This window comes from Cygnus olor, chromosome 19, assembly GCF_009769625.2.
Source record: "Cygnus olor isolate bCygOlo1 chromosome 19, bCygOlo1.pri.v2, whole genome shotgun sequence".
In the NCBI taxonomy this organism is placed as follows: Eukaryota; Metazoa; Chordata; class Aves; order Anseriformes; family Anatidae; genus Cygnus; species Cygnus olor.
In genome coordinates, this window is record NC_049187.1 from 10,757,158 (window position 1) to 10,782,440 (window position 25,283).

General features: G+C 41.0%; 1 protein-coding gene across 3 annotated transcripts in view; it reads left to right on the top strand.

The window, feature by feature from the left end:
• The window catches only part of NEK6 (NIMA related kinase 6), a 72,351-nt gene that overhangs the window by 40,897 nt on the left and 6,171 nt on the right, over nt 1-25,283 (top strand). For all 3 annotated transcript variants that reach the window (XM_040531333.1, XM_040531332.1, XM_040531334.1), the window contains exons 3-9: nt 373-513; nt 1,454-1,516; nt 4,732-4,842; nt 8,358-8,466; nt 9,714-9,821; nt 19,695-19,789; nt 25,006-25,119. In XM_040531333.1, coding sequence (XP_040387267.1) covers nt 373-513; nt 1,454-1,516; nt 4,732-4,842; nt 8,358-8,466; nt 9,714-9,821; nt 19,695-19,789; nt 25,006-25,119 — 741 coding nt within the window. The remainder of the gene's footprint in view (nt 1-372; nt 514-1,453; nt 1,517-4,731; nt 4,843-8,357; nt 8,467-9,713; nt 9,822-19,694; nt 19,790-25,005; nt 25,120-25,283) is intronic.

Genomic DNA, 25,283 nt, shown 5'->3' on the forward strand with positions numbered 1-25,283 from the left:
TATGGTCAGAATTATCTATGGACTGATGAGCCTGGAATAAATTCCTGAACATCACAAATGAGAGCACAAGTGCACGTACACTTGGAGTTGTTAACTCTGCTCTGTACAATCTCTGCTCTGGTGCAGCACTGCGAGGAGTGCACAAAGCAAATTGCAGGTGAGGAGAGGAAAGCCAGACCACTCCGTCGCCTGTTGTATTATCAACACCAGGTTTCTTTGTCTTTCTTGCCTTCCATCCTTGTTCTCCTGCACACAATTAGTCTTACAGACTACTAGTTTGGGGTCTTACAGGAGGCAGCTTGGGAATGCAAGTTTCTGTATTTACTATTGCTTTTTGTAGCTCATTGATTGAATTTCTTTTGAATTGAACAGAGACATTTAACATCGTACCCATACCGCTGCACGCTGGCAGACTTTCAGATAGAGAAAAAGATTGGACGAGGACAATTCAGTGAAGTTTACAAAGCAACTTGTCTTCTGGACAGAAAACCTGTGGCATTAAAGAAAGTTCAGGTAAGCATTTAAATTCAAAGTCTTACTGTTTAGCAAGTAGAATGGGAATGTTTTAGGTGTCTACATAGGTTAAAAAAAGAGGTATCTGACTCAGAAGTACGTTCTTTGTCAGCAGTAATAATGCTATAAAATGTTTTATAAATTGAGAGCTCAGTGTTTGAGACCACTGGATGATCTGGTCTGATATTATTCTATAAATCACAGTTATGCAGTAATAGTAACAGCAGTGTAATTTCATATTTATTTTTAATTTAATTTTTTACCTTATAAGAAAGGTTTATTATTGAATGTGTGGGAGAGAACAAGGCTGTAATGGCCATGGTCATACAGGCAAGACTCTTGTCGTCTCAACAGAGACCAGCTGCGGGAGGCGAGGGCAGGAGGGGCAGGTGGAGGTGCTGGCTCCTCTTCCCCCCTCTGCCAGGTGCTGGCGATACCTGGGCGTGCAGCGGCTGCTGGGCTGCTCAGTGGCCAGGCTCTCAAGTGCTGAAATAAAAGACAAAAGAAATGCTTGTGCTTGTTGGAGACTTTAGAAGAATTTCAGAAAAGCTTTCATGCCAGCAGTATTGATTTGTAACTCAGTGTAAAGTATTGTGTACTGTTACTTCAAAGGGAAAAAAAAGTTTGTCTTTTATTTACCATGCAAAAAAGTAGTAATTAAGCTAAATGCTGTTCGAAAATGACGACAGCAAATTCACAAGCTAGTATCTTTAGTTTCATCTGCTGCTTAGAATATTGCCTACAGGTTCTACAATTAATTTTACCTTATGGCTAGTACTTTAGTGGTTTCAAAATAAAGAAAATGTTTCTCTTTGATCTGAGAGTTGTATGTATACTCATTAAGTAGAGGCTATACAAAGTGAGGGAGGAAAGGCAAATTTCTTGTTAAGTAAGTTCTTAGTTTTTGTTATTTCATTTTAATCCGTTTTTACCTTTGTAGATTTTTGAAATGATGGATGCCAAGGCTAGGCAAGATTGCATTAAAGAAATTGACCTCTTGAAGGTAAGAATTTTACAATTCCTATTCTTCAATTTTTTGTTTTGAGGAAAAAAAATTTTCAGGTTTGCCTTTCATAGCAAATAAAGCTCATAGGGCACATACAATCTTAGTAGACTGTGCTTTCTTTTGCAAGCTAAAATGCCTACATGATATAAGTTCTGTCTTACAGCATCATTTCATTGAGTTTTGTGCCAGTTGTGTAAGGAATCTATTAAAAATCTGTCATAGAAAAATACACCAAGTACTCTTATTTCAGAGAGGTATGCAAGTTCTGTACTTTGTATTTTGATTTGTTTTTCTCTTTAAAATAAGCTGATTAATGAACCTGCTAAAGGGATGAAGTTTTGCATGTCTGTCATGTCATATGTATACATATACATGTGAAAAATGGTAGTTTAGGTGCAAACTCTGAAACCAGGCAGTGCTTTTTAAGTGGTTAAACCAGCTAATGATCTTTGCTTTCTCAATAATTTATTCCAAAACGTTTGTGGAAAATATGTACGCATTGCACTTTGTTGGCTCCAAGTCCATGTATTTAAGTTAAAAACCTCTGTTTGTCTGAAATTAAGCAATATCCATGTTTATAATGAAGTCTTCAGTGGTAGTCTTCCAAGCAGAGTAGCGTGCTTGCAAGTTCTTGTTTGTGCATTTTCCTGTAGCAGCTGGAGGTCCCAGGGGAATGAGTTTCCATGATGCCAGCAGAGTGCAGCTCTGCTTTGAAAACTACCAGCTGATGAAATGGGATTGGTTTCGTTCATCCGGCTGGCTCCAGCGCCTGTCAGTCAGCGGCTGAGTGCGTCGCCCTGTGCCTTACGACAAGTAACATGTCAGAGCCTATCTGCAGCTGGTCTCCTGCTAATGGATAGCTCCCGTGCTGCCTGTCCTTACAGCACCGTGGAGGTGGCTGAAGGTGTGACTGTGGATGTGCGGGGACCGAAGTCCCCAGCGCTGCTGTGCCATCAAACTTTTTCGGATGCGTTAAAGAAATAGGAAATGTCGTTAACCCAAGATAAGGTGTTTGCAATGTTTTTCACATTTCAGGATTTGTGTGAGTTAACATACTTTCCTTCTGACAAAAAAGACTCCGGGTAGCCTTTGTTATGCTACAGGCATACACCGTTGTTACAGAAATAACCCCTGAGTCGATTTACTTATTTATAATAAGCTCGACAAAAGGAAGAGTGGAGCATGGAGATTTGGCATATCCAGAGTGCTCTGCCCAGCTGCTCTGGGAAAACAGAGTCCAAAGGTCTGTGAAACAAAAGGTAGAGAAAATGTACACGCCTGCATTCACACCTCAGGCGGGTTGTGGGCAGTCTCCCATGTTTTCCAGCAGAGGAAGGAGCTCAGTAAGGCTCCCTCCAGAGTGCTCGTCCTGCTGCTCAGCCTCAGCAAAGGGTGGCGGCAGTTCCAGCTGCTCTTGGGCAGTGCTTGGACGTCTGCTCCTCCAAAGAGCCATCGCAGAAGTTGGCGCAGTGGCACGGGTGTCTTGTTTGTGATTTTGTGCGACTTCACTGTCACAGAAGAAACGTCCCTCTTTAGAGCTGATGAGTTTCTTTAAATCAATACAAACTGTGTCAATAAAAAGTGCACGTTTGTTCTTTCATGAAAAAATATATTTAAAATCTTTGTGTTAGTTAAACAACATTTGTATGTGAGTAGTTGCGTTTTGTTATATGCAGTAAACTAAACAGAGGCTGGGGGGGGAAAACATTAGCGTGGTAATTCTCCAAAGGTATGCAGTCTGCATTCCTTGTTACAGTTGTTGTATTTTGATGCGATTTATTGGCACTCGGTTCTGAGGTTTAGAGGAGGGTTTGTGTGATAGCTTGAACTCCCTGTTGCCTTTGGGAACTCAGGAGAGTTTTCCTATCAGAGCATCCTACAGAAGATAGAAGGCAACTCACAAGTCAGAGGCTTACCTTTATCTGCAAGAGCAGTATGCAATGTCCTGGTGTCGGCTGTGCTGTGTCAGCTTGTGCGATGCTGTGGGGGCAGAAAGGCATCCCGGTGTGCACACCGTATCGGTATCCATTCTGCTCCTGCTTTTGGTGCTTTCTTGCCTGGAAGTTGGTCTTTGATCGATGTACCTGAGGGCAGACATGTGAAAGAAATTTCAGCAGAAATGGTGGGCTCTGCTATTTATTTATTTATTATTTATTTAAGGCTTGGTCTGGTGGGAATGCTCTTCTCCTGATGCCTGCACATGGATCCCATTAACACTAATGTGCGTTAGTGTCCAGGCATCGCAAAGGAGAATCTATCCCCTAATGTGCATGCAGAGAGGCGTGATTAGCATGATGGATCATAACAGTGTTTCTTTTGGCTTTGTAACCCCTGAAATAGGCAGGTTGAGTCACAGCTGTTTAGTAGATGAAATGCTCACTTTAGTAGTTTCTAAATTTACTGCGTTTCTAAGAGCACAAGAGAAAGATAATGTAATGCAAAATGAGCAAGAGCGAGCGAGTAGAGAAATCTGGGTACTCCATTACCTTCTAAGCAATTAGTTTTCCATTTTAAGAAATTCAGATAAAATTTCCATTTTAATATTTTGATTTGTTGAGCCAGTTTCTTAACTTAGTCCTGTGAATAAAGCATAAGAATCTGAGAAGTTGCAAATTTTTAAGAAACACTGAGGGGGAAAAAAAAAGTAAAATACCAGTTGTGAATGTAAGAAAAAGCTATACCTAAATGAAAGTAATAAGTGAAAATGTAAGCATAAATAATGGGGATAATAGACTAACATACTGAATGTAATTTGTATGTTATTTTACTTCCATCAAGATTTTTGTTGAATTCTACTCTTGTTTTTAATCTTGTTTTTAATTTAAGTACAGTAATCAGTAATTGATTTTTGTTTTTTTATTATTATTATTATTATTATTATTCTAACAGGAAAAAAAAAGCAGTTATTGCTTATTGAGTGTCTTTCAGAATGTTGCTTTTAAATGTTTTGTAAGTTTACAAGAGAAAAGGCTGTTCCACCCTTGTTCTGGGCCATATTGCTGCTTACGCAAGACACTATTTTATTAAGCTGCACTTTTGATAAATGAACTTGTTTCTTACATGCTTTTTGTGTACAATAAACCAGAGCAGTTTGTAGTTGCACCTATTATCAACCATTTTGCATAATGATTACAATAATGGTACAAGTTTTGTATCTTTGAGTTGTTATTGCATTGTTATAATTTTTTTTCTTGCACTTCCTCTATCTGCAGCAACTGAACCACCCCAATATAATTAAGTATTTGGATTCTTTCATTGAAGACAATGAACTTAACATTGTCCTGGAGCTGGCAGATGCTGGTGATCTCTCCCAGATGATTAAGGTAAGGAAGTGTCAGTTCTAAAGGAGCTACAAACAGTCAGGACTACCTAGAACCAGGAGGCAGCAGACCCGTGACTGATGCTCCTCTCGTGGTGCCGCCCGCCCGGAGGGTGATGGCAGGGCCGAGACTGAGCGTCTGCGGGCAGGTGAAGTGCAGCAGGGCCTGCTGCTCGCCCTGCCTGCTGCTTCAGAAGGGAGCAAGTCTCCGTGTGGTTTGGTGGGATGTGTGCCTTACTTTGCAAGGCTGATTTATCCCATCTGTGATTGATGAGGACATCTAATTATTGTTAGATTCGGTGTTCACATAGCCTGTCTGCCACTCTGAAGACATTCAAGGAAGCGTATTGACTTTCCTTGCAACAGGGATTTGGGGTTGAGAAAATGTTTCAAGTACTTGCTCTTCTCTTATGTAGCTCTCAGGAATACTTGTATTGCTGCAAACCAGCTTTAGTTAAGCTGTTACCACCTGCTTTTATATTTTCTTTGACGTGTTAATCTTTAGACATACATCCCTTGTGAGAACAGATGTGTTATATCATGTTTGTTAGCACTCTCAACCTTCTCTCCATGTTTTACCTGCTTTTTTTGCCATCATTATTCTGTAATTATCATAAATGAATGTTTGGAAAGTTCTCCTCCTCCTTGTTGTCACAGTTAAAATATCTTATTAACAGATTTGTTTTCTTTGCCAGCAGAGCTATGAGGCACTAGGCCAAAGGCTGTCAAACAAGTTACCCATTCAGTCCGTAGTCAGTGGCTAAATTTACAGTTTCCATGAAAATCTGCTCCATCTCAGGGAAGAGTCCCCCTGGGCGAGCAAGCTGGGGGTGGGTGGTTGGCAGAGCAGTTCCTGGGGAAAGCCCCAAAATTCCAGACACTCCGCAGACCCCTAATAGCGGCAGCAGCAGCAGCCCCGGACCTGGGGACGAGCTGGCAGTGGCCGAGGCTGGGAGGGGGCTGGCGGCAGCACACGCCGCCTTCCTGGCCGGACTCGCCAAGGGGCAGGAGGCAGCGCTGGGCCTCGTGCCTGGGAGAGCTCCTGCCCTGCCCGTTCGTCCTCTTTCAGCACTGCGCTCGTCCAGCTCCTCATGTGTTTTCCCAACAGATCCTGGGAAGCTTATGGTTCATCACAGGCTCTTAGTAGCTGCAGGTAAGGATTGTGAGGGTAGGAGTTAGGGCTGTGATCACGCTGGGATGTGGAAGTATTTTTCTTCATTTTTAAATCTTAGCTTTAAAAAGTTTTGCCAGCATAATCGTCAGGTATCATATAAAGTATTTGAACTTTTTGTGGTTTACAGTTTTTAGTTTAGGACTTTCCCTACTAAATGTTTTTTTTTAATCTGTTGGGGTTGGTTATTTCATTTTCTTAAAATTATTTCTTTTATGCCTTAATAAATAGGAGTTACATTTTTCTGCCCGTACTTAGGTTGATAGCTGGAACAACCGTGTAACTTGGATTTTTTCTGCCAATGCTTTCCAGTCTGGTCTGCTTTCCCATATGTTTATCACAGTCATGAGGAAGACAAGGCTTTTTAAAGGTCATATAAATGATGCCAAATGATCCTTCGGTGCAAATATTTGAATTCATTTTTTTAAGTAAAGGGTGGGGAAACAAAAACAGGAAAAAGAAAAAAGAAAAAACAACAACAACAAACCCTAAAACCAGGAGGGAATTAAATTCTCCTCCTAAACATAGCTTGAAAGTAAAATTGACGAACTGAGGTTTGCTGCCTGCTCTTCTGTAGCGCCCTTGCTCCCCACCCATCCCTTGGGAATTTAAGCTTATGTGAGGATTTTCAGTTTCGGAGAGGCGGTAGGAACAGCAGTAACAACACTCTGAAGGTGCGAGAGTGATAAAAACAGGGACTGTCTTTGTCACGCCCCTGTTGCCTGCATTATTTATGAGGTATTGTAAAGCTGATGTAACAGAGTGCTGCTGGATAACCCACTGGAGAGTTGGGACTCTCTTGTAAATGTCAGGCAAGTCTTATTGGACATGACATTTAGAAAATTATCACTTGTGGTCTTGCATATCCACTCTTAAATACTTTAATGAGAATTAAATAATATTATCGTGTATATAACACTTTATCCCTCACCCTCTGTAATTCCTCTGTGCTCTCTATCAAGTTTCGGTTTGAAACTGTTGCAAGCTGTCAGACTTGCTGCCTGGGGAATTGCAGGGTCATGCCCCTTCACAGCTGATATGCAAAATAAAATTTGCCATTACTTGAGTCAAACACGATCCAGTAACAGCATTTCACATAAAATACAAAATGTGACAACGGACATCAGATGTCTGTGCTGAGAGGAAAAAGCACAAGTTGCAGAAAGGGGCAACAGCCAATTTCCTTCCTTTATTCTTGCTCTTGCATGCTGCTGACTGAAATTCTCAAGGGTATGATGCAAAAGAAATGTGATTGTAGAGTGCTAGAAGGGTATACCGCGTTTCAGAGATGGTCGTTATCCAGTCATACCTTGTATATCAAAGGATGAGAATAAATCCTAAACCACTGGAAGGGAAGCGTATTAGAAATGTGTTTTGTTAGTGTTCCAGATGAAGAACTTGCTCAGTATCAAGCACAGGAAGAAGCAATGAGAAGTCAGGGACCAATAATCAGAAGTAGTGCAATTTTGGGAAGCATCGAAGGAGGCTGTGGCACTTTGCACGATGTACAGAGCTGTAGCGTGTTCCTGAAATGGAAAAGAGCACTTGAAGATGCATCATATTTAGCCTCCACTGGAGTGTACAGCTGATTATTTATTCCTGTAATAAGTTACTTGAGAGGAAGACTTAAGTATTGGAGATAACCATCCCCAAGATGCACTACTTCTTATTGCATGCATTTTGCTTATGATTATTTTGCCTGAGAGCTTTTAGCACCCAGAAGTCTATAGGGTCTGGACTCAACTATGCTTGGCACTGCAGAAGTGCACACAAAACAGCCTCCTTCCAAATCTGTGCATCTTGATCAGCAGTGTCTTTGCAATCTCACTAGAGAGAGTTCAGTTAATTTAATATTCCTATTATGCATAAAATAGAATATATTATCCTACCTGATCACAGAAGAAATATAGATACTTTATTGATGCTGTGGCCATCTTTTTAGAAGGGGAAACGTATTTCCTTATTGTTGTTAATACACTGTACAATAATGAATGCTTATGAGATTTTTTTAATGATCTTTTGTTACTTAAGGCAAAACATTTGAGACATTTGTTGTTTTGAGGCATTAAATATGTTTTGCAAGGTAATTAGGGAGATTAATGCTAATTATAATTGGTGTCCATTCAAAAATGTCAAACCTGTTTACGCAGATTTTTCGTAATAGTTGTTAATGAGTGAACTGCACTGAAGTCTACATACAGAGAGAAGGAGTTAAAAGCTAATCAGAAGAAAAGTCATGCTGCTGCAGATTGGGAAGACACGAGCAACCTGCAGTTGACTAACACGAGTCCAGGAACTAGTCAAATATTTTGCTTTTCAACTGATCTTTTATTTATTTCCTTCCACAGTATTTTAAAAAGCAGAAACGGTTAATCCCGGAAAGGACGGTGTGGAAATATTTTGTGCAGTTATGCAGTGCAGTTGAACACATGCACTCCCGCAGGGTGATGCACAGAGGTAACATTAATTCAGTCTCTTTTCACTGAATAATAATATAATGTTCCAATTAGTAAGCGCCTACATTCAAAAACAATTATGCTGATGTTCAGCCAATGCATGTTTAGAGAGGCTGGAGCTTGCAAGATGGATTTCTCCTTCTGTCTTTTTGCCTCATTGTTAAAGGATTCAGTCTGAAGTGAGTGTGGTATTCGGAAGATGAGCTGCTTTGTATTCCAGACACTGATATTAAGTAGAAGTGTCAAACTTGCCATTAGAAAAGTGTCAGAAGTAAAATGCTGAGACTACTAGATAACAGTGAACTCTAAGAAATAGTCTTCATTATATTAGTTGTGACCTTAGAGAGTTTAGAAGAGTTTTCCTGTCTTGGAAGCTTTTCTGAAATATTAATACAAATATGTCCCACACTCTTATACTCTGTTCTCCATTTTCATTAATTATTTTTGAATCTCTTGTCTTAGAACTTTTTGCTTTGAGCTTTATCCAAAAATTACATTGCTTCTTGCAGCATAACTAAAATGCTTTGTGAAGGACTTGTGCAAACATCCCAAAAGGCACTAATACCAGTCTGTGCTGCTTCTGCTATTTCCTTTCTCCTTAGAAGTAGTGAATTTTTAACCATTTTTTCAGCAGAGCGGTATCACTTTTGCTCCTGTATCTAACCCCTCATGTAGCTTGTCAGTTGTACCTGAATTAGTTCTACTATTGTTAGCTGAAATTTGGAACCATGCGTATTTAGTCTTTTGACTTGTGAGGAAATAGCCTTTCTAACCTGTATCCTGGCCTGGCTACTTGGGAAACCAGAATTCTAGTAATTTTTACACTACACAAGCAAAATAGGCTGTACAGAGCCCAGAATTTGCGTGTGGTAGGACAGTAATTTGCCAGTGGTATCAGGGGACCATGGCAGGCAGTACTGTTTCCTGCAGAAAATGATTGTTTCCAAAAGGAAGCAAACTTAAGCATTCCTTTGATTCCATCAGTTAAAGAGGTTGCTTCTATTGTGTTATGCTGTTTCCTATGACTTTTCCCTCACTGGTATTTCTTGTGTGCTGAGAAGTATATTCTGTATTGTGTGTGTGTATGAACTTCAAGTCACGGAAGACTCAGCCTATCAAAGTTGTGAAGAAACACGGTTCTGCACAAGCCTGTCCTGTAGAGGCAGCGCTCCGGGCTATGTTTCTATTGCAGTATTAGAACCAAATAACCTTTTGTGGCTTTGACCTTCTACCTTTTTCTTCTTGCAGACATAAAACCAGCCAATGTGTTTATAACAGCCACAGGGGTGGTGAAGCTGGGAGATCTTGGATTAGGCCGTTTTTTTAGTTCTAAAACCACTGCAGCACATTCCTTAGGTAAGATGATACTTCTAGACATTAAGCAAGCACTGCTGTATAGTCGTTAGCTATGATGTTCAAAGGAAGTGGTTTCTGTCCTCTTATTATGACAGAAGTTTGATTTGGTGGGCACATACTCTTGTTTTCTGTGATTTCCCTTTTAAATACTATTGAAACGTTTGGAGTCTTCATACAAAAATTACTAGATTTTTTTTGCTTAAAAACTCCACTTGATGGTTAGTTGTGTTGTTTTTCTTTTTTCTGGCATGTCTGGCCTGGTAAAGCAAAGGTAACAAATGCAGCTTTTCCACTCTAAATAGCATGCTTGCCTGCACTCTGCTTACTAGAATTAGATGTTACACAGACAACTTTTTTTTAGCAGATGCTTCTCAGACATCTTCCCCTGAGCAGGGATTGTGATGGTGTGTGAGGTGAGGGAGGTGTTTAAAGCCCTCACAGCTTGTCTGTTCCAAAGAGGGACTTGACTTGAAGTTCAGTTTAGGCTTTAAAGATCCAAGTTTTCTTAATGCCTTCCACGTATCTGAAGGTTGTTTTCCTGCTCGCTATCTGTGCAGCTGATTGTTCCCACCAAAGCGTAGTACCCTGCTTTTATTCTTACTGAACTGTATCCTGTTTCCAGACTCTCACACTGATCACTCTGAAATTTTCTTCTGTACTCTGCTGAGCTCTGGCTCATCCCAGATTTTTGATATCCACAAAGGCAACAGCATTGCTGTGGTTAATGGATATCTTCAAAGAATTGGAGCTATAAGATGTTTTGCAGGACTGCACTTGAGGTAGCCTTCTATTTTGACAGTGAACTGTTTTCCGATCAGTTTTGCATCTGTGGTTTCATGTAGTTAGATTTCAAAGTTTGCTTATAAGTAAAGTTGTACGTCTTTGATAAAAGGTCTGTTAAAGTTATATCTGTTGCTTCTTTCTTTTTTAAATGAATAAATTTAAATGATATCACAGAGTTTTTCTTGAATAGCGCTACCTTCTCATGGGTTGCGGAGAAGTAATTTTTTGCATCATTATAAAATTACAATTGCAATAAGACTTCTAAAAAATAAGTTATCTACAAAATCTGGCAAAGAAAACTTATTTCTTACAGAAACAAACCTCTATGTGTGATCTTACAAGAGAAAGCAAAACTAGAAAACCAGAGTGACTATATGCTTTTTCTCATGTCTTGTAAGAGCATTCTTAAAAGAAAAAATGAATCTTACTGTATGTTTTCATCTCTGCAAGTTGAGGTATTGTGGAGAAATCATCTCTTCTGAGGAGAACGTATTTTCAGCATGAATCAAAAGATAAATAATGATATTTTGGTAACGTGAAGGAACTACACAGAAACTACTTCTGCGTAGGAAAAAAAAAATACTGTTAGCATTAATTACAATACTATAGGAAGGTATACAGTGTACACAGTTCATCCTTTGTCTTACAGTATAAAATATTTCATAATTTTTAGTTTTCCCCTGAGTGTCTGTACTCTGAGAGATGGCTGATTTTCCATTCTTGTTGATGTGGCTGTATTTGTTGAGTCAGAGTATTTCTGTGTTCCAGCAGAGAAGTATCTTTGCCTTTAGCACGGTATCAAAGCTCTCTTACATTTAGTGCTCTCAGTTGATTTAGGAACACATGACATGTTTGTTTCACTATTTGTCTTCATTTGTGCAATTTCCTCCACCGAGTGCAAGTCTTGCTTGATTGTTTCTTTAAATGAATGCAAACTTATTTGAGAATACTCTGTAATGACACTGGGCTTCTAGGTCCACTTCTAAGTAAGTAAAGAAGGAAGATGTATGCCTTATTTTATGTGTGCTTAGAAAAAGTGAGACGTTTCTCCAGTTTACTTCCATAAAATATTAATTTCCCTTTGCATCAAAAGTTATCCTTGGATATGCACACTATATTTAATAGATTAAAATAAATCCTTTTCACAGAGAGTTACAATCTCATCATCTGAACAGGCAAAAATATGACCATGTCTAATTATATGATCTTATCTAGCTTGACTGCTGCACTTAGTACATTAATAAGGATAAATTGGGGCTGGGAAGCTAGCTGCACATGTAAGCCAAGCTCGTGACCTTTACCAGGGTTGCTCTCTCTTAATTGAGAAAGCTCCTGTAGGAAGAGTTGAGCCTCTTCTATGTGAACGTTGCACTTCCTCAGACCAACAGCATCCTGGAAACAGGTGAATGAGATGCAAAATGCTAACGGAGCAGCAGCGAGCGATTTTGGAGACAGTGTGCTGTGCTGTGGGGGCATGGAGAGAATACCATTTGCAGTGGTTCCTGCATGCAAGTAAAAAGAATACTTTTACAATCAAAAAATATTGCACACTTGAAGGTTTTGAGTTTGGGTGTTTGGTTTTTTTTTTTGTTTGCTTTTTGATCATTTGCCGGACATACAGGATTTGTGGCAGCAGGAAAGATGCAGATCCTGGTTTTGGTTTAATGAAGACGTTTGTGTAAGTCGCCGTGAGTGATGCACGCGGGGCTGGCACAGGCCAGGCCCAAGCCGGAGCCGGGCCCCGTTGCCCTGGCAACCGCCCTGCGCCATCCTTTCTCTGGCTGCTGACCCATGAATCGAACACAGGGCCTATGCAAATACATTCATCCCTTTTTTTTTTTTTTCCTTCCTTTGTATTTGCCAACATCAGACTGGCATAAAAGGGCATTCGACAGCGCCATGACCTGCCTGACAGGTGTACCACCGGGCCATGGTCGCCGTCGCGCCAGGGATGGGAGCCGTAATTAGAGCAGGGAGCAGAATGAACGTCAGACGAATTACCAGGCAGCAGATCATATTTGTCAGGAAGGATTGCATACATAAAAATTAAGTGACAGTACATGCCGGCGTAATGAAAGAAAAATGAAAGATTTGCCCATACACAGCGCAGGAGAGGCTGGTGAGCCTTGCATCAGGTGCAGGCAGCATGGGGCGGCTGCTGCAGGCACCCGGGCACCTCCTGCCCACCATCCTTTCTGTAGCCATAACAAAACCGCACATCAGGAGAGGCAGAGGAGGATCCCTGATGAAGGCCAGGAGCGGTGGCATCCCTCCAGCAGTCAGGCTGCAGACAAACCCACCACTGCCCCACGCCATCCCTTCTTGGTGTGGGGCTGGAATGGTGGTCGGAGCTGCTGGGAGCTCTTGGCACGCATGGGCTTTGCTAGGAAGCTCTTAGATTTTTAGGTAATTGATGTAGCCAAGGTGGATTTTGTTTGCTGCTGTCACCACATGGTGCCTTGCCTCTTCCTTTCCTGGTGCTGGTGGATGCGGTTGGGGTGGAGTTGGCTGTCACGAGAGCTTGCTGGCACTGGGGCAGGGGCAGCTCAGCCTGCGATGAGGAGGAATTCTTTCCTTTTTCTCATTTTAATACCAATCGCTCTTTTCATGAAGAAACTTTTTTATGGCCTATTCATTTGCTATTTATAATGTGAGCATTTTATTACATTTCTAGTTTTGTGGGTTTTTTTCTTCCCCCCGTTGTGTGGTACTCTTCCCCAGAGCCGCGTGGCACCGGTTTGCTGGCCCAGCTCGCCGCAGGCGGTGCCTGGGCTTCACCCAGGGCATCGCGCCCGGAGGCGCTGCAACGACGGCGACGGCGGGGCTGCGGCCTGGCTGCGACACCCTGCCACTGCGGGCGGGCAGTGTGCCTCCAGGTGTTGTCTCCCTCGTTCGTCATTCACAATTTAACAGGGCTAGAAGTATTCCTGTTTTGTCTTGTCTTCAGTGTTTGCTCGTGTCCATTATTTATTTTGTTAATCTCCGAGGACGGCATCCAGAGGCATACCTTGTCAGTTAAGGTATTTCTAACAAGCATGTTGGAATAGCCCTATCATTAACTTTTGCTGTAAAACCTAATTACTTGTAAATGTCATAATGATATTATAAATAGCAAAATATTTAAATACTCCATTTAAGACTTTGGAAAGCTTAACAATAAAATGCTAGATTTTGTTTCACTAGGATCTGTAATAAATATAGAGAATTTCCATTATTATTAAAATGGGCCATTTTATTGTGAAATGGTATAACGCTCATTTTTAGCCAAATAAACTTGGCATTATCCAAAGCTTCTGATTGGCTTTACATTTTGAAAACCAAAAAACAGCAATGATGGAAAAACTTTTACACAGAGTAGTCTTGTTTTGGACCAGATGACTTATTATTTATTCTTGGACAAGAATAAACTTGGAGCAGATTCTCCTTTTGGGGGACGTATGCAAGTCAAACCTTCCCAGTTTAGAACATGCAACTAGCTGTGGATTGGTGTACGTGGGGTATTGCACGTTCCTTCTGGTTTCTTGTTGGATATGAGGGTGAACGGGGAGTAACTCTGCAGTCATGAGAAGAGCTCTTTTATAAATAGATTGTTTGTCCTTTTTTTTCCCTTGGCTTGCCAAGCTATTTTATCATCTGAAGCAAAGTCACAATACTTTGATGGGCTTTTTTTTTTCCTTCAGATAGAGAGAGAGAGACACAAAAGAAATCTGCCTAATATTACAACAGCCAATATTCTGTGCATCTTGAGAAATTTTAGCTTTTTGGTATGTGCCTGAAGTACAGTATTTGTGTAAGAAATGATTGCTGCAGGTATATTGCAATACCTGCATGTAAAAATGTGACTGTAAAGACTTGGTAGAGTTGTATTTGTAACTTAAATAAATAAAATAAGAGAACTTAAAACAACTTCTACTAGAAAGAGCTGAAATACTATGCACAAAATACACTCTTTTGTAGGAATAAGTAGATTTATTTATTTATTTAACCTTTCATTGAGACAATTAGTGTGGGTACCTCACATAGAGATTTGAAATAGTTTAATGTACATTTTAGTGCTTTTGACCACGGTTTTATTTTTATTTTGCTGTCAAGTCTCTGCTGTGGAGGCAGCGTGCTTGTCTCCTGTCAGGCACTCGCAAATTTTGCAGTACTTTTGGCACTAAAAAATGGCTAAAGCAAGAAAAGCACAACCTGAGTTGCTCTCTTTATTTTTCTTAGCTGAGTTGCTCAGGCTTTCAGTGTTTTTTTTTGTAGTTGTTGTTTTGTCTTGGTTTGTTTTTTTTTGTTGTTGTTGTTTTGTTTTGTTTCCTGATGAAAAGAAGAGCTGTATTATATCTAATTTGTGTTATTTAATGTTTCTTCAGTATTCCAGAGAAGCTTATCCTTGACAGTTAAGAATATGGGAAACTTCATGTATTCTTATGGATCACAGACTAGGAGAAGATTAAGTCTCCTGAAAATATGACAATATATAAACAATTACCCAAAGCTGAGCTAATTCCCAAGTTATTCTTCTGGGAAAAGATGTGAAAATATACCCCAAATTATACAAACTTTTAGAAACTGATGCTTTAAAACCAGACTCCTTTTAAATAATGCTGTACGTTTTTCTTGGTGGCCTATGAGCTTGTCTGGAGAGATCAAGCAAGTGAGAGTTGTAGACTGTCACTTGCAAGTGGAATTGTTTCCGTGCTGTATTTGCATCACCTGATATTATTAAAACCTACTGAAATATTTTTTGTAACTGCATGTTCATGGCATACACTGTAGTGTCCGGCATATTAAAGCTAAGCTAGTAGTTTTGAAAATACCTTAGTATTGTTTTTAAACTGAGTGGGTTTGTTTGTTTGTTTTTAACGACCAAGTTTTTCATGGGTGGCATCACTAGTTTTTGAACACAGTTCTTTGCCTGTTTCATTTGCAATGAACGTTTCAAAAATCACAAGTATTTCAAAACATTATGAAGTTTGTTTTGACAGGAGTGGAACATCTCGGTGACGAAGGAATGCTTTAATCAGTATTACCCCTTTGAGGCCCACGTTGCTCTCTGATATCTCTTGGTTTGAAACTGGGAATACTCTGTAAAGATATAATAAAGGTCAGAATTTGTTAGGTTCTTTCATATTCAGAACTCTGTTGCCTGCTGTGAGAAAGCAAAATGATAGATTCAGAAACACTGTTCAGCTTGGTATAAAGATTAGCTGGAAGATGCTGGTGAAGGCAAAGCAATAAAAGCTTTCCTAATCAATTGCTCTTATATTTTGCAGCCAAATATGGCTATGGAGTTTGATTAGTTTCAAGAGTTATGTTTTATAACACTTTAAAAAAAAAAAAAAAAGTGCAGAACTTATTAAAATATTTGGAAGTACTCTCTGCTGATTTCTGTCTAATGATAGTCTGCCTGAAGGTGTGTGACAGTGCTGCTGCAAGAGACTCATCTGTGGTACGTTAAATTCAGTGAATGAGGCTCTGTAAGAGAGCTTCCTGAAAGTATGGATCAGATTTGCAGGTAGTCTCTGTTTGTTCCCAACTATATATGGGAGGAAAGGTATTTGAATTTTATTTCTGAGATAACTTTGCTGCCTTTGCCTGTGTTTTCCTGGTGAAACAAGAGACTCTGCTCTTAATTTAACTCAGAATAATTAGCTTTTCCCTAACTTGGGTGTTGCACCAGAGCTGTTCTGGTCCACATGGGTGTTTTAGCTGCGTACACACACACATACGTGGTGCTTGGGAAGGGAGGAAGAAATGTCGTTCTGGGGTCTCTGAAGCAGGCTGATATTCAAGTGAAGTGCTTCGACTTTCAGGAATAGAATGGAAAGATGCTTGCTTAGTCATACTCTTCTCTATCGTTTTGTGACCTTTATAGCTTTAAAGGCATTACTCTAGCAGCTGGTGATTAATATTGAATCTGAACAATATTTTGTATTTTCAGCAGGGCAAATGCCAAAGAAAGTTTCTGATTAATAGTCTCCGATTAGACTATTCTTGTCAAATTGACTAATGTAATGCAATGGTGAGCCCTGACTGATTGCATGGGAAGTCTTGTGCGGTTCTCTAGAAGATGCTCATTACAGGAGATTCCCACATAATGTTGGACAGGCCATAAAGAGAATTGGGCTTGTCAGTCTTTTATCATGACAGTTATTTAAAAATTAATACATCAGTTTTGAAACGCGGAGCCCTGCTTGTTCGTACATTTGCTGACAACACTACAGTAATGATAGGTAAATGTGCAAGGTAGGCTTCATAAAATCAGATCAGGCATGGACTGCTCCACAGACCTATTAATATAATGGAACAGGCTAATGCACAAAAAATCAAATATGGACTAGAACGCACTCATCCATGTTGTAAACCCTGTCATTTTGCTTCGATCGAAGGTTGTTTTAAGGCATTATCCAAAACGACAATTTTAGCCTACCAATCAGACCCCTGCTAAAATGGAAGGCAAGGCCATAACTTTAGAGCCCACACATTGTTATTTGCTCTGAGCTTGTTACACAGTGACCCAGAATAACTGATAGCAAGAACTGCTGGAGGCCACCACTGGCACTGTATCCTCTGAAGCACGCAGACATCAGGAAGTAAGAGTGGGAACGGTCTCCACGTTCCCTCCTGCCAGTTCTGTGTGCTGTGGTCCACCCGTACGCAGCTCCTTCACTCCCTGGTGGTGAAGGGCAGGAAGTTTTCTGTCTAGTCTGTTAATTTTCTTGTCAGATTTCAGAAGAGAAGAAGCATTGAGAAGTGAAAAGTAGCAACATGTCGTACATGCTCATGTTCAATAGAGACTTCCAGAACTGTTTTCAAGAGTTTAACTAATCACTGGTTCTTCTACAGTTGCGTATTTTTAAGGAGGAAAATGAATCGGTGCTATTCTAACCAAGTGCAGCTCTTCCACAGAAATCTGGAAACTGTATGGGAGTTATTAAGAGACTTGTGTTGTCCATGGTGTGCATTTTGCATGCACAGGGGAGACATCCATGGAAAGCCTTGCTGGATTCTTTGAATGAGTCCTGTCTGCTCAGGCTGTTCTCTGAAGTTACTCTGCAGTGTGTTAAAAAGTACTGACTATTGACAGAACTCTGGTCTAATCTACATGTAGAGGCCTTTCACTGGCAATTAAAGCCAGACAGATCTGGGACAACATCAGTTCAGCATATTCCTAGGCTGGATGTGATATTACTGAGCATGGAAATATAATAATCTCCATGTGTTATCTTTCCTATCTTGTAGTCTGTGTAGAATTTGCAAAAATGTACTTTCTTTCTTTGTAATCCTCACCTTGAAAGTGAAGTAATTTCTTGCTTGAATGACCTGCAAACGCAAGCTGAATTCATCATGTAGTGCTCCTGATTACTGAAACTCCTGGGGGACCAAATAAATGAGCCAGTCAGGGAAGTGGTCCCCTTTCTTGGTTACTTGATCTGTTTTGATGAGTAGAGTTGTATGTATGCATTGCTTTGGAATAAATTGGGTAGTTGCATTGATAGTGCTAACTTCAAATCAATGCTCTTTGTTTTGACTAAGTAACCTAAGAAAATATTTTTGTCTTTGATTTTCAGCTCTGCTAGGATGCTGATGTACTAACTAGTATTGCCTGACCGCCCAGGTGCTGCCCCGTGCCCAACTGCTCCTCACTGTGTTGGTTTATGTGCCCGTGAATTCTTTGAGGCTGTAAACATCTTTCTGTACTGTAAATTGTACAGTGCCTATACCAATGGAATCCCGGCCTGTGTTTAGGTTTTCTGATTGAGAGAGGAATGTAGATAAGTTTTGGACTCACCTGTGCACTTAACACAGCGTGGTCTGAGCTCACGGCGCTTGAGGTGACTTTGCTTGGGTATCACACAGACGTCAGCAGCCCCCCAGTTTGTGCTGCGTCCTGCGTCCACTCTGTGGGGGATTTTGCCTTTCAGGAAGTTGTTGCTTTCCACTCCAAAAGTAATTTGTTTCCTACAGAGTGCAAACCCTTCTTCAGGAAGGCTGGGGGAAGGTGGTGGCAGCTCTTCCCCCCGTCACTAACGCTGTTCATCTGCTAAGGAATCTTTCAGCTGTCTGTGGTCAGGGTTTTGAATGAAGAAGTTGTAAACTGAAAGTTACGGGCAAATGAAACATTTGCCATCTTATGAGAAAGGTCTTTAATTAGGAGAAGGGTACACTGGAATGCCAGATAAAAAAAAAATTGACAGGGGACAGGGAAGCAGGAGAAAAGAGAGAGTATAAAGTCCTTGGATGTTTTAATAAATGATGTATCTGAGGATTATTTGATGTAGCTGAGACTGCCAGGATGTCTTGTATTTTCAGTACCACAACTGAAACTTACTTAGGATTTTAAAAAGAGCCTTTTTGAGGTAAGGAATTTATTAATAATTTCCTGTAAGTCCTGTCCAAAATGCTGTAGTAAATTTCTTGTGATAAAATGCAGACTTCTGGAAGTACATAGAAATCCCACAGCTTCTAACATGACTGAGTTGGAACAGTGTTTTAAAGTTTGGAATTATTATCTTGGTTCTTCCAGAAAGTTTTTGAATACCTGTCTGATGTCAGACTTGTTACTTCCATTTCTCTGCTACAATAAATGGTCTCCTGAACTCTTAAAAAGGGTACCCCGTCACATCTGCAGCTGATCTGTCATGCTGCTAGTGCAGTATATGTCAAGTGAACTTTCAATGGATGTGCTGTCACAGGATTCTTGTTTTAGCAGTGTACATTCATGACATCTAACTTGCAGTTTCATATGCTGTTGAGGGAACCAAAGGAGAATGATCGTTTACAACGGCTCCGTCTGTGAGAGACACTCCGGTGGTACTTGGAAGGGGGAAATAACTTTCCTCAAATTTCAGAAATACAAAAGATATTTCCAGTAACATTCAGCAGTTCTCTAGCTTTTGATGTGATTATATTTTTGGTTCTACATAAGAATGTGCCTTTGAAACCATGATTTCTTTCCAGATTTTTGTGCCAGTCTCTTCTAATGAGCAATACATGCTAAACCTAGTCCTTGAGCAAAGTCAAACTTCTGTACAATGCAGGTTGCACTGTCTCTTTCTAAGACAGTAACTCCTCATTTGTTCATTTTCTTTACAGTGGGAACTCCATACTATATGTCCCCAGAAAGAATACATGAAAACGGCTATAACTTTAAATCTGATATCTGGTCTTTGGGCTGTTTATTGTATGAAGTAAGTATCTTCTAACTTTTTTCCCCATTTGTCTTAACCACACAGTATAGTGAAACAGGAATTGAGTAGGTCAGACTTATTTTAGCTTAGTTGTTGAAAAACTTTATGAAAATATAACTCTGTACTCATCATGTGATTTTTTTGAGCTTGAAGAGCAAAGAAATTGTGCCATACAGCTTGGTACTTACGCAAAGTTAATTTAGTAGGTCACAGTAGATGCTGAGGATACAGATACAAACAAGCCAGTTTACTGCATTTCGTTCTTCTAACTATGAGGAGAGCTGTAATGAGGGCAGCATATTCATAGTTTCTCCTGAATACCATTTGTTCTAACAATAGAAAACTTATTTGAACGTAAGCTACTGGTTTGTTTAATTGAATTCTGACCAATTGGAGTATCTTAATTTTGAGAGGTTTTGGTAATGAAAAGTAGGGTTTTTATACAACATGAAATCATCGTTTCTTTAACTGTATTAGAATATAGCTGGAGTATTTTCTAGTTGTACATTGTCTTACAGACAAATGCACAGATACAAAGCAGGCACACTTTGTATGAACCGCATGCTTACTGTGTAACTAGTTAAGTATTTTTACATACGTCTTATTACATGCATTTTAAAAATAGGTGTTATGACTTTATAACACTACTTTGGGTTTTGTGATTTCGTTTTTTAGCAGAAATCAGGGTTTGAAACAACATTGTGGTCATTTATAATTTTAAATGTATGTGTCATCTTTGAATTCAAGTGAAAGTACAAGTCAGCATTTAGAAAGTTTTTATCCTTGCCCAGAGAATTAAAAATCACTAGGATGTTTAATTATAAGGCTACTGCTCACATCCTCTTTGGATAATAGACCTCCAAGTGTCAGGGTCATGCTTTCCTGAGTTACTTTCAATTATGTGAAATGATGAAATTTTTCTTTTCACTGCAATTTCTCACAACTAGACGGAATGAGAGAATAAGTAAAAATGCAATTTTGTGAGCTAATTAGCTATGAAAACAACTGTAGTTAAACATGTAATTCAGCTAGTTGGTTAAACAAACCTTTAGGACAAGACAGTAAAAAAGCAAATTTTCGTATAATATAGCTCTTTCTGGCAGGAGTTAATTGCTTGTTGCTGTTAACTACTTCTGGGAAGAATACTCACCTAATACAACTGAATGCTTGTTCAGCGAGGTAACCTTCTCCATTGGGCTGCTCTGAGTCATTTCTGAGACTGAGCTGTACTGGAGATGGGACTCCAGATTTATGCAGAGAGAAATATTTAGCGTTGTGCTAAGACATGTTTTTGTTGCAGGCAATATGGTCTCCTTATGGCACAGTAGTCTTAGTACTCCTTAGATTTCAAGAAGACTTAATTGTGCACTAAACATAATTCTCTGGTAGGAGTAGCAGTACTATAGTAACGTGAAAGATTTGGCATCTGAAGCATTTTTAAATTTACTTCCTACGTAGGTAAGCCTCTACTTTGTGAACGAGAGCTGTGAGATCTTGCAAATTCCAAGGACTGGACGGTTACCAATTTTGCGTTCGCTAGATAAACAGCTACTTGACTTTTAAACTTTTTAGATTTTGGAAAATTAAAAATCAGATTCATGCATCTTTGACGGAGCTGTATTTTTATCTTGGCTAATTCCTTGTAATAAGAATCTTTTTCCATTTGGCTTAAAAGTAAGGAAGCCATGTTTGTTTGGTTATGAGTCACTTCTGATATTTTTCCAAATACATTGTGTAGATAAGCTGCAGAGAGCTTTAATGTACAAATTGCCCTCAGAGATGTGCGTGTCCACTGGAATCCACTTATATAACATTGAGGGGCTTGGGATGTGATGTCAGATAGCACCACTTAACTTTGACGGTCATAACCGTACAGTGATTTTTATTAAATCTTATCAATACAGTAGCAACTGTCTTCATCCCTCAGTTTCTGTAGAAATCTGTCAGCGAGATCACTTGGAGGGATGAAAATAAGTTGTTAATTCCAAGAATATAGCTACAAGCAACGGCTTCAGCAGTTCTGGCAAGATGATCAATTTAAGCACCAACAGTGATTCCTGTATAGGTATTTTTTCAACCAGTCATACTGCATGGTGGTCATTTTAAAAGGAGATCTGGCTGTCCTGCGGTAATTGTTCTAATCAAAATGTCAAAAGCAAACCCAAATGAAGCATCAGCTGTTGTTAGTGAGTACCGAGCGCCTGTAGCCATGGCCCTCCGCAGACCTGTTTCAGCCACAACCAGGGTGCCGTCTCTTCCCCCTTTAATTCCCTGTGTCTGCCACCCCAGAAACCTCTGTTGTTTCCTTTTCATTTCTTCTCTTTTGCACATGACCACTTAATTGGATGTGGAAAGGGAAGTTAATGGGAATTGAAAAATCCTTTTCAACCAGACTGGAATTATTGATTTTTCTATTGAAATCTGGGAGACCTTGTTTAACCCGTGATTGCTTTATGCACCCTCCGTAACGCGCCCGTGGTTGTTTTCCTTGGAGCGGTCCTGCGTGCTGGGCTCTCCACTTCTGTTCTGCTGATTGGGAGCAGTTTGCTATCAATCTCTACTTGGAGATTAGAGACTCTAATTGGAGTGTGTAATTTTTCCCCACTGATCTGCCTGTTGCCATTATGACTGCAATAGGGATGTAACTTCACCTTTTTGCCTTCAAAAACTTTGGAAAGGCTGCAGGCACCAAGGCTTTGCGGGCGGTTGCCCACCATCGGGGCACAGCTCACACGCCTGTCCTCAATTATTCAACCTCAGGTCTATAAAGTTTATGAGGAAAGGCTCTTCATTATTGCTGTTTTGCTGATAATGGTGGGTGAAACTGCAGAGAGGGACAGCCATAGCCGCTGGTGAGCCCTTTGTTGCGGGTTACGAGCTGTTACGAGTGTAATTCCTCTTCTCTGTCAGCCTGCAGCCAAGCACAGTGAATGTCACGGGCACAGCAAATACTGCAAGCTGTGTCACCTGGAGCATTGCAGCCAGAAAACTGAACAAGCCTGCAATTTTTCTGAAATGTTTTTTGGAGCCCTGTACTCAGTTCATTGTGTCCTTCAGTGTGCTTTGGGTACCTGCATTGCCATTTTTATGCCACTCTGGATATCTGATAAATATCTCTGGAAGAGCTTTGTGGGAAAAAAACTAGTCTGGAGGCATGTAGGAAGATAACCTTGGATAAGTGGCATGCAAGAAAGTGCCCAGAACATATCTCGTTGCTTCTCTGTAGGGCTCAGGATTCATTGTGCCAGTGCGTGTTGCAGGTTAGCAAGGGGAAAATGTAATAACCTTAAATTGTTTTAAAGAAGTCTTTATGATTCAGACCAAGTATAGTTTCTCTTAGCATGTCCTGCATTGCTTAGCACTTGATGTATGTTCATTGCAGTGCAATTTTGCAGCCTGCCCCTGCAGCGCCCTGTGCCGGGCCATGTCCGACTGCTGGGAATGAAACCCAAACGTTTTCAGACCCTGCCCCACTCACAACTGCCTGCCTGTCACCAAGTCACTAATGATCCATCAGTCGTGATTCCTAACTGCAGGATAATAGAGTGGAAGATCTAGTATTGACTGTTTTTAATTCAGCTGGGACCTTGCTGTGTGTCAGCAGCAGGACAGCGTTCTTCTGATGGCTTTCACAGCACATGGTAATGAGCAAAAGACTAATAATTATCAAATAACCCCCTGTTAAAGACATAGTGAGAAGCATCAACTTCAGCTGGCCTCAGTATGAAAAGCTTGCCAATTTGATGCAGCTCGTGGCAAAATGGTCTAAATATCTAAACAGAGTGGATAATACCAACAATTATCCGGTGGTGCTTCATTAAGCGGAGGCAGGGCAGTGCGGCGCGGTGCTGCGTCTGACAGCGCGGGTGCCGAGCAGCGTTGGGGACCAGCACGTCACGGAGTAATAAGTGGCTGGGCCGTGGTGGTAACGAGCATCCTGCTCCTGCACCTCGTGGCTGCCTGCGCAGACGCGTGGTGAGGTGCTGGTGGGTCCCGGTGGGCAGCCCTGACACTGGCGTGGTTTGTGCCCCCCTGTGTAAGTTCAAAAAGCACCTCCTCCTGTGGCTGTTTCCCTGAGGCTCGTTGTTCAGTGCTCATTTAGACCTCCTGATTAAAAACTTGCAGTATAGACGATTATCCACGCACAGAGATGCAGTTTCCTTCCTGACACTTAAGTATCATATAAACATCTCTCTGTAAGGAGCCTCCGCGTGCTCTGTAAGGAGTTTTTCCCCACTAAGAGCCTTCCGTTGTGCTCCCTGTGCTGTGTGAATAATCTGTTTATGTCAGACATCTGTCGTGGGTTTGGAGATGCAAATACTGGATTAATAAAACGGAATCTGAAGAGGAAAAAGACCAGACCGAAGAAGAGTTTCAGTAGTTTGGATCCCCAAACTGCCTGGGATGCTCTCTCCTAAATAGCAAATTTGCAGGGGGAGGGGATGATTGTTTTTGTAAAGGCTGAACTGCATCACTCACATTAAAAGGTTCTTTGTATTCTAGGTAGCCAAATGTTCAAAATCAATCCATTTATTTCTTGTAGCAGTCTATTAAAAATTTATCAGTCACAGAGAGCAAATGCATTGGCTGTTCTGAACATGATCATAACCGAGGAAGCTTGAAACCGTAACAGTTATCAAAGGCAGTGGAGCTGCTTTGTGAAGAGGTGAACGCGTTCATCAGGTTTTCAGTCCTCTTTGAACCGTTTGGTTTCTAACCGGCTGCCCAGCAGCACGAGCACCCTGTTCCTCTATTTAAATGAGCAGGTACTTCGCTGCTGTGTGCTCTGGGCTGCTGTTTACAGGCAATTCTACATCTGAGAAGGTTTTGGCAAATAACCACAGTGATGGGAAAACGTAGGGACTTTGCTGTGTAAGGAGGTGCAAGGAGGAGAGATGCGTGGCTGCGTGGGGGTTCAGGGAAGGGCGGCGCAAGCCCTGCCCAGAGCCCGCTGCCCCCGGCCGCCTGCCGCAGGATGGCTCGGAGGGGCCCGTAACACGGGGGCAGAGCGGGGGCCTGGGGACACAGCCACAGCTCTGTGCCCCCTGCAAGGGCGGCGGGGCCTCGGGGAGCCCCTCCGGTGTGCGGAGCTGTCTGACCTCGGCAGCAGCATTTGCTCACAGTCAAAGACCAAAATTTGCTCCTGCAAATCAGCAGTACTGAGGGCTATTAAATCTTTCACATTTCTGAAATGCTTTCTCTGTTTTCCTCTCCAGATGGCAGCTCTTCAGAGTCCTTTCTATGGAGATAAAATGAACCTGTTTTCTCTTTGCCAAAAAATAGAGCAATGTGACTACCCACCTCTTCCAGCTGAACATTATTCTGAAAAGGTAAATCGGGAGCATTTTTGGAGGGGAATGTGGGGGTGCCGTGAAGTACCGCCCCGAGCACAGGAGAGGAGGCCAGGAGGAAAAGAGCCCATGTCTAAGGTACAGCAGGGGCAGGCCAGAGAGAATGCCCTGGGTGCCTTTATGGCTGGCCGAGGAAGCTATTG